This window comes from Lichenostomus cassidix, chromosome 11, assembly GCF_008360975.1.
Source record: "Lichenostomus cassidix isolate B80296 chromosome 11, HeHo_3.0, whole genome shotgun sequence".
In the NCBI taxonomy this organism is placed as follows: domain Eukaryota; kingdom Metazoa; phylum Chordata; class Aves; order Passeriformes; family Meliphagidae; genus Lichenostomus; species Lichenostomus cassidix.
The window spans coordinates 9,072,438-9,091,403 of NC_139492.1; the positions used below are offsets into that span (position 1 = coordinate 9,072,438).

The 18,966-nt window shown below is 39.0% G+C and overlaps 1 protein-coding gene and 1 long non-coding RNA gene across 7 annotated transcripts in view; one reads left to right on the forward strand and one right to left on the reverse strand.

Annotated features, from left to right (window-relative positions):
- The first annotated feature begins 3,877 nt into the window (after positions 1-3,877).
- The window catches only part of ESRP2 (epithelial splicing regulatory protein 2), a 43,986-nt gene continuing 28,897 nt past the window's right edge, over positions 3,878-18,966 (forward strand). For 5 of the 6 annotated variants that reach the window (XM_085071813.1, XM_085071817.1, XM_085071816.1 and 2 more), the window contains exons 1-3: positions 5,374-5,524; positions 5,756-5,908; positions 6,791-6,919. In XM_085071813.1, coding sequence (XP_084927939.1) covers positions 5,774-5,908; positions 6,791-6,919 — 264 coding nt within the window. In that variant the 5' untranslated portion in view covers positions 5,374-5,524; positions 5,756-5,773. Of the gene's footprint in view, positions 3,977-5,373; positions 5,525-5,755; positions 5,909-6,790; positions 6,920-18,966 lie in introns of those variants that run through there. The other variant, XM_085071814.1, reaches the window with a different exon arrangement.
- LOC146432270 (uncharacterized) lies at positions 5,995-7,383 on the reverse strand. The gene is made up of 2 exons (XR_014854515.1): positions 7,128-7,383; positions 5,995-6,962 (listed from the first exon to the last, which is right to left on the reverse strand). It is a non-coding gene; the product is annotated as an uncharacterized LOC146432270 (long non-coding RNA).

An 18,966-nucleotide genomic window follows, 5' to 3' on the forward strand; every position in this document is an offset into this window, starting at 1 on the left:
TGGGGTGATAGTGATGGTAGCAAGGATGGTAGTAATAGAATTTTTTTCCTTTATAGCTTGTGTAACTCACTAAATTAACTTTATCATTAAAAGGCAGATTTTTTACTGTTGGATATTCTGCCACACTGACAGACTTGTAAACTGCTGTATCCTTTCAATGTACAAAGAGAGGATGGGTTAGTATATAGAAGTGTTTTGAGCTAAGACTGAACATCAGTCTTGCTTAAAAACCTGCCACAAAACGATTATTTTCCATTGAACTTCCTTTCTTACATTATACTATACCTGAGACTAGTAAAAAAAGTAACAAGTTGCAATGAAAATTTAGTTGGGCAGGTTGTAGGGGAAACAAAGCTTCACACAAAGTGAATTTTCAATCACAGGTAAGGTAGATTGGAAGGGTCAGGAAGTACTTGCATATTCATCTCATTAGGTAACATAAATGGTATCACATGGCTTGTCTAACTTACCACAGCTTAAAGATCCTGTCTCAACTAGTTGCAGTGAATTATTTAAAAATTTAGCAGTGAGATCAGATTGGCAATGAGAGAAAGTTTCTCATCAGCAATGCAGTGCAGCACTGGAACAGGTCATCCATGGACGTTTCCAAGACACAGCTGGACAAAACGCTGGTAGTTTCAGTGTAGTGCTGGCAATAATCTGGTGTTGGACAAAAGGATCTGCAGAAGTCCCTGTCAGCAATCATTTCAGTGATTCTAAATCCAGAAAATTCTTTAGTAAATTATTTGATAGACAGCATTATTTCCAATGGAAGAAAAATGAAATCCAATTTATCGCTCATAAACTGTTAACTTTGATGTAAATCTATAATATTTATGAAAGACACTACAATGCATGCATGCTTGATCTGTTCACATATTTGATATAAAAGTAATGGTTAAATTTTCCAAAGCCCAATAAGCGTAATCTGGACAAAACTGGCTAAACAGCTCACACCTATACTCCAATAGGAGCTGAGCATGTATAAAACCTTTGAGGATTAACCACTGGTCTGATTGTCATCCCATAAAGAAGAGAACCTATGTAAAATAATAGGGGAAGTAATTTATCTTGCCTAGTCACCGATTTTGTGCTTTAACTTACCTTTAAGTCAACAGAAATAAATTCCAACTGATACAGGATTCTAGGTGAATGCTGCCGGTGTGGCTGGATAGTGCTGGTATCTGCAGGGTAACAATCCATCAGAACCACAGTTCTGAAGCTCTTCTGCATATTTCTGAGCTTTTGTGGATATCTCAATGGAAATTATTTCAAGGCTTCTGCAGCACATTTTAATCATGGCAGACCTACCTGGCAGACCAAAAAATCAGATCTCTCCAAACATCTGGACAGCAATCAAAGAACACTGCTAAGCTCTTGTTCCCATGCCTTTTCCCACTCATTTGCTGTTAAAGAAAGGATGCCAGAAAATTCTTTACATATGGGTTTATGTTTCAGGGGTTACACTAAACTCCTCCTTCAGCAAATATTGCTGCAGCACCTTGTAATCCAATGCATGAGCAAACGTCTGAATGGGTATGAAATCTAAATGTCTTCTCACATTTGCTTACAGATCACTTACAGATCTTTAACTTCTAGTGCCAGTTCAGTTTGGAGATGCTGAGGCATGCAGAGACCTTACTACTATCCCTACTGTGGAAATAAACACCAAGGCTCCATACTTATTCAATTTAATATCTCTGTTTTTCAGAATCACAGAAAAAATTTGTCTAGAAGAGACCTCTAGAGCTCTTTTGGTCCAAAGTCCTTGTCCTGCCACCATGGTAAATTTTGAAATTAGAACCAACTTCAAAGTTAATTCACTTTTCTCAGGATATTTCAAACCATTTTGCAGGGTTAAATATCATCATAATATCCCTCCTTTTAACTGATGAGTAAAATATTCATGAGGACAAATAACTTCTCAATATTATCTGTTCAGAACAGAAGATTGACTTCTAGGTTCCCTGAAAGGTAATTGAGGTATTTCTGTGATTAAAATGCAGTCAGGATTTTACTCCAGATCTCATGTCTCAAAGTTTCATACTCCTTTTATAAGGCTTTAACAAAAGGACTTCAGTGATAAGGAATTTTTAATAATAATGTAGTAAAAGAGGTGGTCTTGTCTTTTCCCTTCCCTTCCCTTCCCTTCCCTTCCCTTCCCTTCCCTTCCCTTCCCTTCCCTTCCCTTCCCTTCCCTTCCCTTCCCTTCCCTTCCCTTCCCTTCCCTTCCCTTCCCTTCCCTTCCCTTCCCTTCCCTTCCCTTCCCTTCCCTTCCCTTCCCTGTATAGTAAGAATGAAAATGTCATTACAGATTTATCCATTGAAAGCAAAATGCTTTTGAGTCTCTTCAGTGTTCTCATGTGATCTAACTGTAAAACAGATTTATTTTGCAATTTTAATTGCTTGATTAATGAGAAACAAACAAAATAATCACAGTACTGAGCTTGCATAACAATGAATGTCCATCTTAAAACTTTTATTCTCCACCCAGTTACATTTATGAGACATTATCATCATATGGAGCCTACAAATAAGTACCTCTATAAATATGCCTGCCAGGATTAAAGCTAAAGGTGAGCAATGATTCTTTATTTCAGCAAGATCTTGGTTACAAATTAACTTTGCTATGCTCAGTGTATAGGGGCTTGTCCCACGTGTTTTTCAGGAACTGTATCCTGTTGCTGTTCTGTTGAGACATATTATGTCATTCCTTTATGTTTTTTAAATTTATAACAATGCTGGTGTAATTCAGGGCAGAGAATGGGAGGGTTATGCATGGAAGGTGAGTGAGGAACCAGTTGCATAATCTGATACTTTGAAATGTGTGATATCGCAGGAAGACCAGCATGCATTTATGGATTTTTTTTAAAAATTTTAGAATATGTTTTAAGTTCATTTAGTGTAACAGTTCAGCTAAATTAGTTACAGTAGAATTATATAAGTCAAGATAGTCTACAAGTAGAAACCAGATGGGCTTTCTAGGCAGAGAGGCTACAATTTATGAGATGAACTAATGTAATTGTAAAAAGTGTAGAAGCTTTTGGGCTCACCAACCTTTGATAACATGTGTAGATTTCAAGTAAGTTTTAAGGGTCTTTGGCATTGATTTGAGGAGGACTTTAATCTGACATGTTGTTCTAAGAGAATTACAATCCTTTTTCTTTCACTTTAGATAGATCCTAAAGACAAGTACATATGTATTGGCATTCTCTGTGCCAAGTCACTGGAACCTGTGAACATATGTGTCAGCCTGGCCAAGAATTTACCATGTGTATGATCTTCTATAGAAATCTGCTAATTAAAATCCCATTATGTGTGAAGTACTCACATGTTAGGGCTACAAAATGGCATCCTCGTGAGGGCAGCTGAATTGCAACAGCCTGGTACTTTCTTCTGTGAACATAGCTACAGTAAAAATCTATGTTTACACTTATATGTGCAAACACTGCCTCCCTCCAAACACTCCCGTATATATGTGTGTGTTTGGGAGGGAAGGAATGGGTTGGGATAAGAGGAACAGTTCTCACAGTTGCAGTAAATGCATTTTTAAGGTTCTTACTACAGACTTCAGGGATAAGAATAATCCCATACTCAGTAACAGTCTGTTGCACTGTTTCATTACCACTATATCCAAAGGATAGAAGTAACCAAAAGGAATAGAAATTGGTTTTTATTCTACCAAGGACTTCTAGAAATGCATTGGCAGAGGAAAATATAGCTGTGGCATAAATTCACCAATGCTAGAAAATATAACGCTGAAAATGTTTCAATATATTAATATATACATGTTACAGATTAAAGTTTTCATCTCTAATGTTCAGGAATTTGTCCTTTCTGTAACAATGTATTTTCAGGATTGCTTCTCAGGCAGCTGCCTGAGCTGCAGAGACAACAGCTGAGAGGGGTTTAGCAACCATCTGGTGATATTCAGTGAGATGCAGCTGTGCAAAATTTCCTGTATGGCCTCTGTCAGGTAAATACTTGTAACACATTAATTCTAAGATACTTCACATGGGACAGCATCCTTGAAATGTAGTTTATTTTCACTGAAATAAATTGAATTAGTCTTGCTGGTGATGTTAGCATGGGAACCAAGTGTTTGCCAGAAGGAGGTCCACAATAACTGCTATAATTAATCAATTATAAAATTAGAATGTTAAAAGAAGATGAGAAAATGTGATTTAATAATTTAAGCAATCAGATATTCACAGCTAAGTGCCCAGCTCTGCATTTTCCCAGGATAGACATTAGTAGCTAAATAGCAACACCAATTTTCATTCAGTGAAAATGCTATTTCAATACAACACTAATATTGAAGTATAAACTGAAGACTTAATTAAACAAAAGAAAAATTATGACTAGTCTAATGTGCAGCATTTGGCCTTTAAAATCATTAGCAACTCATCAGTGGTGGCAACAGGAAAAATAATAATTTTCCAGAGTTTAAAGGCCTTTTGATCTTCTTTTCTGCTTTAAAATCAATTTGAGTTCGACAGTATCTCTGCAAATTGTCTCAGTCCACAATGTTACAAGTATTAGTGCTGCTGCTGTTGAGCAGGAGGAGTGTTTTCATAGCAGCTAAACTAAGTGGTGATTTCCCATTGTAGTCTCCTCAGTGAAACAGAAGAGTGAAGAAAAGCTGTCCCTCTTGGACTGCAGTTAATACCCAGGAGACAGTTCCTTACTGAGCAGCTATAGAGTAGAAAATGCATGGCTTTATATTGCTATTTTGCATAACTTCTTTGATGCTTCCTTTCTCAAAACAACAACAAAAAAAGTTTTACTGGGACCCACCTTTACAAACTACATGAAGAACAGGGCCTAAAATGCCAAGTACTCTCTGCCTGTAATATCTCTTAAAAATCCCTGAGGAATACTACACTTCCATTACACATTAACCTTGGCATCGGTAGCTGGATACACCACGGCAACTTGCACAAAAGGCAATTAATGAGAAGCAGGTAAAGGCTTTTCTTCCGTGGAATTCAATGCTACGTCACAAACATTGTTTTAGCAACTGTACACGTATATTCTTCAGGTTTCCCCCGCAATGGGAGCGGGTCTCTCGCACAGAGCCCTGTGCCCCCGCACGCCGGGCTGGAGCGCGCAGTGCCCGCACCCAGCGCCGGGCGGATCCCGCAGAAATGAAAGCAGGTACAGGCACTTCCTGCAGGCAGAATTAAAGAGAGAAAGGGAGTTTGCCTCTGATCTCCTTCAAAAACCAATCAGGCCAGATCAGCCAGGCGTTGATTCTCCCTCCGTCCCTCCTACACCTTTTCCAGAGGCCCAATGGCCTTGTCCCTTTGGGAGATTGACTAGAGTCACATGAGCTGCACCAAGGGCAGGTAACTCAGGAGAGGGGAAGGGGAAGAGGGAAGGGAAAAAAAACGAGAGAGGGAAAAAAAAAAAAAAAAAGCCCAAGCCCAGGCTGAGCTTCTGCCATGATGTCAGAGGGAAAGAAACCCACAGCTTGCTAATTTCACCTCCCAATCGGCCCCGGGAAGGAAATCACCGGGAACAGGTAGAGATGGGAGCTAGCTTTCTCCATGTTTCTTTTTCTGAAACACCCAACCTCCTAAATAGCTCTTTCTCTCCTCTTTATATTGTGACTCCTCGTTCGCTCCTTTCCCCTTTGATTACTTAGAGGTAGGGGGTGAGCCTCGTGGGATTTTTTTTGTTCTTTTTTTCGTTTGTTAGTGTGTCTTTCTTTTTCTCTCCTTTTTTTTTTTTTGACCTCTGCTTTTGATTGTAGTTGTTTCCCCCTGTGGTCATGACGGCTTCGCACAGTGACTCTTTGGTGGTGTTGTTTGGGGCAACAGCTGGTGCATATGGGGCTAAACTGGGTTCGGATGAGAGGGAACTAATTCTCTTGGTGTGGCAAGTTGTGGATCTACACAGCAAGAAGGTATGGCTTCGATATCCGGGGCGAGGGCGCGTTCCCGGCGCGGGGCGAGCAGGCTCTCCGGGCCACTCGCCGCCTGCCCGCGGCCGTTTGTTCATTTCACAAATGCACCGAGGGAGGGAGGCGCGGGGCTCGGGGGTCACTGCCTGCCCCGGCCGCTCGCTCGGGAAGCTCCTTTTTGTTCCGGCTGGAGGGAAGAAGGCGCTTTTAAACAAAGTTTGGCCGCTTCCACACCCCGCTGCCCCGTCCGCCTTAAATCATGTGTAGCTTCGAGGATGTCTACGGACTTTTGAAGCTTTAAAAGAAAAAGCTGCCCCGGGTGGCTCCGAGCGTGCTCGCTTCCCTGGGAGCGGCTCATGGTCACCGTTGGACCCTTTGGGCCTGCTTTTTGTTTGTTTAACCAATGTTTGGATAACCTTTAAGAGAATATTGACTTCTTTTAATTTTCGGGCCAACCTAAAAGTCATCTCTAATTTTTTTTTCTCCCCAAAAGCCCTATCATAAATAACCCCCTAGAGATGAAGGGCTTTGATAAAACAACCAGGGCTATGAATTTCATTAGTGGATTCATGAAACTGCCTTAATGTTGAGTGATCTTCCCTTTGCAGTTAACAACTCCCACAAAAGTTGGTGCTAACTGCAAAAGGCCTCCCATGAAAATGAACTCGGATAGTCCGAAGCAGAGAGCGTGGCTCTCCTGGGTGGGAGGGAGAGAAACCGCGGCCAAAGGTTTCGATTTGTGAAATAGACAAATGCCTTTTCTCCTGGCGTTTATCGGGAGGTGATACTGCGCCTTTCTGATTTTTCTGCAGTCTCAACACATTGTTGTAAAGAGCTAATTCGATTGTTCCTCACTTTTGTCCATAATTTCTTAAATGTTTTTAGGTAGGGACACTACACAAATCCCTGGTGAAAGCAGACAACTTGGATTTAAGTGACCAGTGTCGCGAAGTCAGTGGCTTAACACCAGAGGGACTGGGCAAAGCTGAACCACTGGACCGGGTTCTTCAACAGGTGAGGTGCTGCTTTTGGCAGCAGGGGCTCTTCAGGGTGAAGCCTGTGAACGAGATTTAATGGATTTGAAAAAGGAAATAGATTTTAATTTTGTCTTTCACTTTACAGTCACTAGTAAGTTTTCAAGCTTGTTTTTAAGCTAACCCAAAAGAGACCTGAACCATTTGAAATGGGACTCCCATAATTCTGAAACGCCTGTGTACAATACCAGAGTATTTGAGCTGATGCTGTAAATCCTTGGAAGATCTGACCTCTGGTTGTTTTGATGGGTCTGCTTTTATTCCAAGCTTGACTTAAACCTTGAAAGTGTAGGCCTGTAAGAATACTCCTTAATAAAGCAGAGCTAATCAAATTTTCAAGCTTCACGTGGTATGTTTTAATCTACAGGTTCACTGCTTTTTCTCATTTGTTATTCTTAAAGTCAGCTGAAGTCTTCAAAGTCTTTCATGTAACATCAGATATGCTTGTTGTGTATCAGTCTTTTCCAGATGAGCCTAATTAGTGGATTATTAAGTGGTTTGGTTTGAATTTTTTCTGATTTCTGTAATTTTGCTCTTTGGCTCATTTAATATGACACTGAGACAGTAAATCTATAAGTTTGTATGATACTTACAGCTCAAGAGGATTTAAGTTACTTCAAAAAAATTTAGTGCAAATAGTGTACACGTAATGCAGTTCCCGAAAGTTTGCTTGCTTTGATTGTCCTTTCTATGCACAAAATGTGCTTGAATGGAAAAATACAATAGTGCATTTTTGTGTAACATATAAACCTGGCTTTCCACACCTTGTCTGAATCATTCGTAGGTGTGTTTCAGCAAGAAACTTGCTTAGGCAGTAGAACAGGTTCATGTTGCTGTAACTTCTGGTGACACAGATAACTTGGCAGACTTGGTCCTAACCCTCTTTGATACTACATGTTTAACACTACACTCTGGAGTGAATATCTTTGAACATGTAACTTCTGTGTGGTTTAAGATCTGTCACCATTGGGTGCAGCGGCATTTGTTGTACTTGCATTTGTTTTGCTGGAGTCCAGGACCGAGAGGTGATTTTCTTTCTTTTCTTTGCTTTTCCTTTTTTTTTTTTTTTTTTTTTAAAGCTCCATAATAACCCCTGAGAAAATGTGCAGCTGCAGGTTTGATCTTGTCCCAGATCTTGCACTAAAGACATCTGGAACAGCTTAGCCTAGTACACACTGTTTACCTTTATAACAGACACACTTTAATTATACTCAGTACTTTATGAGAGATTGTATCTTATTGCCGTAAATTGCACTGTAGGTGGGTCTGCTTTAGCAAATAAAAAGAAATACTACCTTTGTGTGTAGGTGGGTAGAGACTCTTGAAAAACAACAATTTTTTTCCTTTTTGTTTGCATATCTTTGCAACTAAATAATGATTTTGCTGTTAATTGTTGGATGCCAGTTGTGATGTGGCCAGTTCCATCATAAGTCTTTTGGAACGCACCTTACCTAAACTCTTCTCCCTTCCCCTCTGTGTCTTGATTCCTGTGGGAATTAGAAGAGAATTAATTCAACTTCCCACTTGCAATGGTTGCAAAAAAAATTCCATATTCTTTAATAGTAGATCCTTTTCTGCATTTTTGAAGGCAAGTCCACTGAATATTTTAATTGCGTCATGTATTTTAAAGATGAGTCAGGTATGTGACAACGCATACAGGGCTTTTCTTTTTCTTTTCAGTTAAGCATTTTGATTAGCAAAAGCACAGGTAGGTGAAGTGGTTATTTGAAAAGGAGGAGGAAAAGGAAGTAGACTTGTACCTTGATTTGAGATAATGTTACAGAGCATGTGAAATTAGCTTTCCACACCCTGCCTGGATTGTGGTGGAAAATTGATGATGCAGCTGAAAATCGCTCACTTTAGCACGTATCTCAATCATGTAAATGAAAGTCTCGGTGCCTGCTTCTGGCTTTTGACTTGGGTTCTTAGTCTCTACACGTAGAGGGAAGTGAGAATCACTGAGCACAAATCCATTGTAACTTTTATCCATGCTTCAGAGGCCTCTTTCAACTTCAAACATTTTGTGGTTCTGAATCAGTGATTTGTGGCTGGTAAACAGTAGATCAGCTACTGTGGGTTTGGAGTTATTTCCCTGACCACAGAGAGTCTCCTTTTGCTGTGTAGTTCACTTTTCCAGCAATGATGGGGTCTACCAAAGGCCTGTAATCTGTGGTCAAGTCTTTACTCTGCTTTTAACCAGGCACTTCAACAAATTAAGCATCATTTCAATTTTAATTCATATTCTTCAAGTGTTGCATATTGCGCAGCTTACTACTTGAGTTTGTGTTAAGAAAGATCCTAAAATAGGGTTCCTTATCAATAAGTTTTGGTTGTTGTAATTTGACAAGGTAAGGTTCTGAAGCACAGTGCCCCCCAGTAACCGAGCTGTTTGCTGCAGTGTATGTTCTATATGTTTTGTTGCAAGTGTTTAAATACTGTGCTTGTCCAGGATTACAAGTATTTGATTCCATAGGTAATACTGCAGTAATGGGATCCATCTGTATTTTCTGACAGGTGATGTGCAATGTTGTGATTTCCTTTTGCAGGGGGGAAATACGTACAAATGTCAGGGAAATAGTTACCTGAAGTCGTAAAACGTGTATCTTTTGGGAGCAGCCTGCTTGATGTATTTAGTTCAAAATGGCATTAAAATCTTATCTCTGATGTGGGGCCAGTAATGGAAAACTCACAGCTGCTGACTGAGATGTTGTAGAATGCTACTGAGTACAAAAATGTGAGGATTTTTATTTAACAAAGTAAGTGGGAGATCTCTTGTTCCAGTGTTTGGAACTGTCTTGAGTCTGTGATCTAAGCCTCTAAACATGCATCAGCTACACCACTTACCAAGGGAAATAGTTTTCTTCCTGCATTACTGGAACATTTTTGCCAGGTTTCATTGTTCAGATCCTCAAATCACAGGACTGGCTTATTTAGCATGTTATTTATATTTTTCTAGTTAACTTCTGTAGCTTTGTAGTTTCCCAGTTTCCAAACATTTAAGGGAGAGTAATTATTTTCAGGTTGCTCTCTGAAACCTTGCAGTAATGGAACCTTACTTTTAAAGAGCAAAACCAAAATGAACTTTGCCTTTTTCTCAGCCCCATTACTCTGTCATCAAAAAGCTGACATCCTCATGTGCTTCTATGATTGTAGCCATGGGGGTTCTAAGCTAAAGCTCCCATATGAAGTTGAAAGTGTTGTGGATTTCTTAATTCTTCTCATACAGAAAACCTGGCTGAATCAGCATGACTTGCCTTAAGACATGTTACTTTCCTTTTGCAAGGCAATATTTGCATGTCTTCTTGACAAAGGATAAGTCTAGGAAGAGCTAATAATTTTGGAGAACTGTTTGCAGTATTTAGCTGTAATTACCATCTTTCTTTGAATGATATACATAAAAAGGGAGAGGTTGTCATGTGAGACCTGGCTTTGCTTTTGGACCTATTGAAAACATTCAAATTTAATCTATGGATTCACATTTAAGTATTAAAAATTTCTTTACAAGACTGTCATAATCTTGCTGATTGAATATATTGGATCAAATATATCAGTAAATATTTTGATTCATATTCTTAAATAGAGAAAGACAAAGCTGGGCCTTTCCCCCCACCCCACTCCCATAAATAATGTTCAAATTGAAAATACTGAGTGGCTGCCACTTTATCAGGTGATAGCAAATTGCCAGTTGCCTCAAGCATGTTTGGATGCCTATTGATTATCCAGCTGAGCTGCAGGTGCAATTTATTTCCAGCAAATTCAGCAAGAAACAAGCTGGCTAAATAAGCATTTGGAAACAAATGGGATGGGGGGAGAGGCGGAAGAACCCGTGAATTCTTCTAACCTGATAAACCGGTTACAAGCCTTTTTTTAAGAGAAACTTGTTCTGCAGCTTCTTCTTCACAAAGTGCTAGCAGAAAGTCTTCTTGGCTCTCTTGCCAGCTGTCACACCTTCATTTTGCATGAGTGATTTTTTGAATTTAATTTTAATATATTTCTCAGGCTTCAAAATGCAGAAAAAAACCTGAACATGCAGGGTGATTTTGGGTTTTTTTTTTGAGTCTTATGGTTGGTCTTCCAACTTCAGATTATTTGGTGACTGCATCCCCTCAGTAAAACTCCTAACAGAGTTTGTAGTTCGGAGTATTTGCTGGGTATGAGTTCTGACATTTTGGAGCAGGTGTTTGGTAAACCTTTGGCAAATGTTACTAGACAGGCTGTTCTTTCCACAACAAATACCTGGGGTGTCATTTCACAAGATTTGGCTTCAGCAGTGAAGCCAGCTTCCCTCCTGCCCCTACGCCAGACTTTGCCATCTTTTGTTGTGTCAGTAAAACCCTTTGTGAAGCTGTGCTGTAAACAGGATCACTGAAACGAGCAGGTGGGGTGGGATCTTCTAAACTGCTTTGCTGTCCAAGCTCACGTCCTGTGAAACTACACCCTTTGGTTGTGTTTTCATGATCCAACATGTTTGATGGTGATACCAGCTGAAGCTATTTCTGTGCTCAAGCTGCTGTTGTATGAAAACTCCAGTGGCACCTTTCACTTAGGCAGGTGCTGCTACATGGACCTCCCTCACCTGCACTCTGCCAGTACAAAAGTTTTTGGGGCTGCAAATTGAACTGGAGCAGGACACTGTTCTGAGCTGAAGCCAGCTCTGGTTTGGAGTGGTACTGTCTGCATGCACATGCACATGTGGCAGATTAGGAAGTTTTCCTGAGGGCAGCTGTAGCACTAAGGTGTGGGTGAAAGGAGGGTAGCATTTTAAGACAGTTAGGGCACTGAGCAGTTTATGTAAAACTGTGGCCTTGGTTTGGCATCAGCAGTGAGTGATGGGGATTTCCTGATACACACAAGGGCCTTCAGGTTGTCAGGGCAGGTAAGTGATAAATTCCTGCTCTTAAAGGACAGCTGAGTGTCCTGTATACATGTTGCCTTATGTGGAGTTTTTACATCTATTAACATGGAATAACTCCCTATTTTCATTGACAAAATTAGATGAGCATTGGTTAAATTATGTGGCACACTTAATATTGGAATATCATCAGTATTTACTGTGGGGAATTAAGGATGTGCTAATGCTTCCTGTAGCTGTAGGATGTTACAGTGTAGATTTTTGGGGTTTTTTTCGCTATAGCTAACTCTTGTTCCAGAACCATAGTTGTAATTCTGTTGTTGATGGTATAGGTAAACTATTTTTCCCTTTGCAAATCCTCAGTGCTACCCAGCTCTGTGTCCCACTGCATTATTATTCAAACACTCAAATCTGTTCCCTCTAAAAAACCCAGAAAAGACTTGATAGCACAAACAGTGCCTCTGTTATGTATATTATATATGTATATATGTATACAGAAATATACATATGTGGATCATGTAAATCTATTTGTTACTGGCAACCTTTATGTTCTGTTGGGTTGTGTGGAAAAGCAGCAACCTTACCTTCTCCAAAGGCTGCAAAACTTTTTATCTGAATTCCTCAAGTATTCTCTTTAGGAAATAGGAAGGTTCCTTTGCTTTGTTCCAGTATTTAGGTACATTTCACTTGAGAATGAACTGAGAATTACATAAAGAAGTTGGTCTAAAGCTGCATATTTTTTTCCTTATAGGTATAAAAATGTGGTAGTATTGGCTACCTGGGCTGTCTTCTCTTAAAACTAGAAGTGCCAATATTCATGAGGAGTGAATAATTTGGCCCAGTGGTTTGAGGATGAGTAGGCTTTTTAATATAGCAGGTGTTGCTACTTTTCCTGGTGAAGTTGAACAGTAACATTAAATTACCAAGTCTGGGTGAATTAGCATATATGGACAAATAAACTTTACTATGACCTTAGAGAATAGCTTGAGGTACCTGTCTTCACAGGGATTGATGTTGTGCTGTGTTTGAACACTGTGTCACTAACACATTTGGATATTTCCACAGCTATAATATTATATCTGAATACTTTAATTTGTCTTGAAATTGTTCTTGCAGCTTCTTTTTTTTTTAAGTCTTTGAAAGACAGCAAAACAGAGGATAGAAGCATTTTATTACAAAGATTGGTGGATTGCATGATCGTTAGAGACTTTGAACTTCTTTCCTCTAACTTGCTCTAAGTAGCTACTGAAAAAAATCACTAGAAACATGTTAATGAGTTATTGTCAGGGTTTTCCAAAATGGCTGAGGAATAAATGAAGCATAAAGGATTTTAATGTGTAGATGTGGCACTTAGGGACATGGTTTAGTGTTCAGCTTGGCACTGTTAATGGTAGGACTCAATGATCTTGAAGATCTTCTCCAACCTAAATGAGTTTATGATTTGTATTCTACTATTTTGACAGTAATTATATCTGCAGTTCTTGTTTCTGTTCTTGCTGTTAACATGGAAGCAGCTTAGAAAACTCTGTGGATACTCTGCATTGTCTGCAAACCTGTGCTGTTTTTTGCTTCCTCTGGTAGCATTTTGAAAGGGTTGCACACTTCCTCAATCTATATGTTGGTTTACTTGATTTTTTTCCCCCCTTTTTCATAAACCAATGCTCTTAAGTTATATGCAGAAGTTCTTGGGTAGCTGAGTGCTGCCAAATGAGGGCAAGGTCTCTGTCAAAGTGTTGCAGCACTTTGCTGAGCAGTTGGGTTCCACAGTGATGCACAGATTCTAGAATTGATACTGCTAGTAAAGCAGTGTTGTGGCCAAAACTAAAAGTGCTGATTGAATATTAGTTTTTTAGGAGCATCATGTCAGCCCTATCTTGTTTTATCATTTCTATGGTTAAAATTGGAAATGTTGTGTCTCTTAATTAGAAACATAAACAGTAATTCTCCCTCACATTCATGTCTTTCCATCTCCTGTCTGCTCTGGAAAAGCTTTTTTCTTCATAATAGTTGCTGCTTTGCAAAAAACCTCCAGAGATACCACGTTGTTTTCCTGCCTGATCCATTTCTGTTAGCTGCAACCTTATTCCAATAGTAGGGGGGAAAATTGGATACTCTGAAAGACAACTTGAAGTGTCCTAAGAGAGTACTGAGTCAGAAGTCATGTTTGTTCTACAATCCACATTTCAGTGCTTTGCTCTGGTAAATCTGTGGTGATGTTCTTTACACTGTTGACAACTTACTCCAGAGTAATTCTATACAATAGCCTTTGTTCTTGCTTCATTTATTAACAGCTGCTTTACTAATTTGTCCCTCATTCATCAAATCCACATGCTGTGGAGGTAGCTGTGAATTATGGGATAAATATTATGCAAAAGGTATTGGGAATTGAAATTCAAATGCTCACCCCTTGTGATGAGTGACAAAACAAGTAAAACCAACTCTCCCACTTCCCCCAAACTTCCATTTCAAAATATTTTAGTTTCTCTTTCCTCCTGCTACCTTTCTTTGTAGAGGTGCAGTGGGCAGAGTGTGGCAAAAGGTATTGAGAAAGGGATATTTTGTTAGCACTAAAATATTGGTAAGAAACTTAAGATTAAGGGACAGTTGTATTCCTTTTTGCAAAAACTTGGCTCCTCTGGTGATTTTGGACACCTGCTAGCTTAAAATGAAAGGACTTAACTACTGGGTTTCCATTCTCTGGCTCTTATTCTGGAGAAATATAAGAATTGCTTTAACATTATAATGAGCTGTGTAGACATTGGCAGTGTGTGAAATTAATTCTGCTGTAATTTCTGTAAAGGTGTTTGTTTTCCTGATAAGTAAGTCTGTTGCAGTGAATTGCACTAAAAGGGAAGTAGAACTATAGCAATGCAATTTGAAAAATAAAAGTGAAAAAAAAAAAGCCTGTGGAAGTTTTGCTGTGTAGCTAGGTCTTATTGTAGCTGAAAGTTAATTTAAGTTTCCTTTGCATCTTAGGAAATACACAAGACACTAAATAACACACCAAACCTTTTGAATGAAATACCCTTGGATAGGAAGGGGATCTTGAGATTTAGAACTGGAAAGACAGAGTTGTCACAAGAATATGACTGTGACAGAGTTTTGCTCTTTGCTTAATTGATGACTTGAGTGTCTTAATGTATTTCTTACAATAGAGTTAAACTTACACAGGATGGACTAGCTTATTGTAAGGCATGTGAAATGGCATCCTGTAAATATGAAGTGCAAAAGAAAAGTGCTGTTCTGGTGTGCTTAAAGAAACAAAAGAAAATATAAATCAACACCCTTTCTCTACAAGTCTCATGCTAAGGTTTGATCACACAAAGCTGCAATTTGCTTCACATTCAGACAAACTCATGTCAAGTCTTTTCTGTCACAATGAACTTGCTTTGGAAACAATAAGTTACTTGAAAGGGAGGACATAGGTCTGTAAGAGGAAACAACATGTAAATAGTGTTGCCATTAATGTCCTTGTTCTGTGTTGGGGAGGTCTGAATCCCTTGGAAAGCCAAGTGTAAGTTTTGATCTTACTCAGTTGTGAACTGCTAAAATCATAATTTCTCTATTAATTTCTTATTCTCGTTTTTCCTTAGATCAGTCATAACCAATTCTTGATGCTTGCCCTAATCTGTGACTTGGAAGTTTAAGAGATTGAAGGAACACTGATTTAGGGATCTAATTCCACTTGTCCCTTATGTATTTGTGACAAGAAAGGGAACACTCCCCCATTTAGGGAGCAAAGCAAAGTGAATTTAAGAAAGTTTGACTTTCTTTTGCTGATATTTGTAAGGATTTGATCAAGAATCACTTGGATTCTTATATAAGCAAAGATACTTCATAGATCTCAAGGCTGTTATTCAGGAAAGTCTATGCCTATGATATTCTTACAGTGTAAGTTTAATGGAGAGGTAGGAGTATGAGAAAATCATGCAGGAAACTGGATTGTGGATGATGGGTGTCTCTTCATTCTTTTGATGTTGCCTCATCTTTTTACTTTCCCTGCATATTACTACAAAAACAACTTGAGAAACAACCTACTGGGAAAAAAAAAGCTTTAATTTTGCAGGCATTGGCTATTCTCCTACAACTGGTTAAGCTTGCACTACAAACAATGAGGTAGTGTTGAGTAAATAGAACAGTACCAAGCATTACAGTCAATAGAGCCAGTGCTAAAGATCACATTGCTAATGAAAGTTTGTCCTTGAAACAGAGGTAAGTGGGAGTGGGGGAGGTATAGAGCACTGAGAGAGAGCTTGTGCTTATATCAAGACTTTGGGAAATATTGCAGTCATGGCATTAATTAAAACCTAGAGTTTGGAAAGTATGTTCAACCTTGTCTTTCAGGCTGTAATGACTTGCTCTGTGAGTTGAGCTGATAGCAAGCAGTCTGTGAGGAGTGTGAGGCACCATTGTAATCCTGCTTGAAATGTAGGTAAAAGGTTGACAGAGTAGGGATTTTTTTTTTGTATTAGTAGTATTCACAATTTTCTTTTTGTTTAAATTCAGACTCATGAGTAGTCTCTGCTAACAAATGATAAAATGTTTTGCAAGATATGCATATTTTTGCATTATTTTATTGGTTTTGATAGCTATGGCCTCTTTCACACAAATTAATTTAAAGTGAAAACTTAGTTTATCTCAGTAAGTGTTTCTTTATTTAGCAGATTCCTGACACAAAATGTAGTAGTAAAGTAAGTCTACAAACTCTGAAATTCTTATGTTGCTGGACTGGGGCGCTTTATCTTACACAAGGCTTACTTCAAGTAGCTTATTTGTGGAGTACTCTGCATATTTCAACACTCTCTTATTAAATCAGGTTGTGCTTTTGAAGATAAAAGCCTGTGATCTGATTGCTGTGACATTCAGATGGCCTGAGCCATGGTCTTGCCTTCTATGCTTAATGCATTACCTGAATTAGATGCTGTAGATACCATAGCTGGAAAGCATGCAAATAATCTGATGTTGCAAACTTCCATCTAAGAAATAATTAATCAAAAATGGTCATAAAATGCTCAAGTGGCATGGCTGGGACAGATCTTTGTCATGGCAGAAGGTTAGATGTTTGCATTCTTTCCTAGGAAGAATTAAAACAGTTAGTTAGCTATTGTTTACTTTGTCCCACAAAGACCCAGTCCCAAAGAAAATGAACCACAGAAAGAAATAATGTGGAAGTTTCATCTTTAAGACAGTTTATCACAGCCCTGAGTCATGATGGTCTGTTTTCTGTGCTCCCACAGACGGTCACTGGACAGACAAACCATGGCAATTGTTGCTCTGTTTCTGTATTTCATGTTCTACCTGTTGCTGAACAGCGCTTAACAAACCTATTTTTATGCAGGAAATTAGCTGTAGGCTACTCTCACCATGTAAGTTTAAAGTTTCCAGTCCCTCTATTAATTCTGAAGGAGTATAATGAATTTTAAAGGACTTTATTTTGTTGATTGGAAGGATGCAATAAACTTGAAGAATACCTTCCATTTTTCTCCCTTGAAGTCTTGCAGTATAAGAAGGTAATTATAAGAAGTGTCTGTAGGCTGTGTGCCTTTCTGTCTTGAGAGACTTGTGGTAACCTGGGAGATGACAGCATAGAGGAGGACAAGGTGGTATTATTTCCTGTAACTTCAGCTTCCCAACAAAGTAAAAAATAAAAGTGAATATCAGAAATACATTTAAAAATACAGTTCTGTGTTTTTCAACTGCTGCTTCTTTTTAAGATTTCTGATTGGAATTTCATGGCAGAACTCCAGGCATAGGATAGTTGAGACTCTGTTGTCACCTTTGGCTCATGCCATGGGTGGAAAAGGATTAGTTCTGTTCTTTAAGAGAGAGGCAATAACAGGAATTTGTCTATATGAGCAGCTGGTGTGGAGGAAACTGCTTTGGAACATCTAGAGAAGCAGCAGGATGTGCAGTACCTGGTCTGGACCTCTGTTCAGGAAAGAATGCAGAGACAGCAGATTAAGAGGTAGTAAAAAGCAGCGTAATTTACTTGGTGACAAGGCAGTCTACAGTGCCTGAAGCTCAGTGCCACATCCTGCCCTCCTTGAGACTTAGTAGGGCAAACTTGCTCTTACACTTGCAAATTCCAAAGATGGATGGAAACTCTTAACTGGTTTTGGCTACTATGTAGATGTGTCTCTTGAGTACATTTATGGTGGCCTTTGTGACTGATTACTCATTCTGTTATTTAATGCAGGTTATAGGCCATTAAGAGGCATAAGGTGATCTGTAACTTGACTGGTCATATTCAGCAAAATTAGATTCTCTGGCAAGATGGAAATGAAACCCATGCTTTTGTCCAGCCTAGTCTGCAGTCACTAAATAATCTCAGACATTAGTGTTCAGTAGAGCAAATAATTGCCTTCCTCCTAATTGGAGAAATCAACTGGCAATATTATTTTTGAACATTTCTAGTGAATGGATCTGGGCTGCCTCTGTCATTTCCTGCATGTTTGCCCTGCAAAAAAATAAAACCCAGGGGTAATGTTTTTTTCATGTTTATGTGTGAATGGTGTCTAAATACAGTAATTTTTTTCCCTATTTAGCTAGAAGGGGAAAAAAATTATTTGTAGCTTGTGTCTACACTGAGACTTATACTTTTTACTTTTTTTTTCCATACAGCAATTTCAGTACAAGGTCACCATGTATCCATTATCAGCCATGTGGAATATCAGTTAACAGATGAACAAAGGCAAGGGCTTACTATAGGATTCTCTGTTTAAAAAGTTACCCAGCACAATAAAAGGTTATCATACTTGTAAATAGTGCTGAAATGCAGTCTGTACACCTCCCAGTAGTATTGACATGCTTTAAATTCCTCCATTGCATGGATAAGGCTGACATTATCACCAGGGTTTGAAGAGTGAAGGAGCAGAAAACTGCCCATGGAGAGTATTGTAAATAAACGTGAAACCCTCATGGGTGTAGGAGCTGAGGCACAAAGTCCAAGTGAAAATACTTCCCTAGGCTGACATGTCATGGTATGTTTTGTGTGTGTGCAAGCTTTGTATACAAAGCCATGGCTTGTTACTTTTGAGTTTTCTCATGCTGAATTAGATCCTTTAGGTCTTCAGACAGACTTCAGGGTTTGTTGGATGTTGTTTCTCGGTGGTGCTCCATTCTTGCTTCTGTTTTGGTGGCACACAGGTTCTATTAATGAGATTTGGCTGCATCTC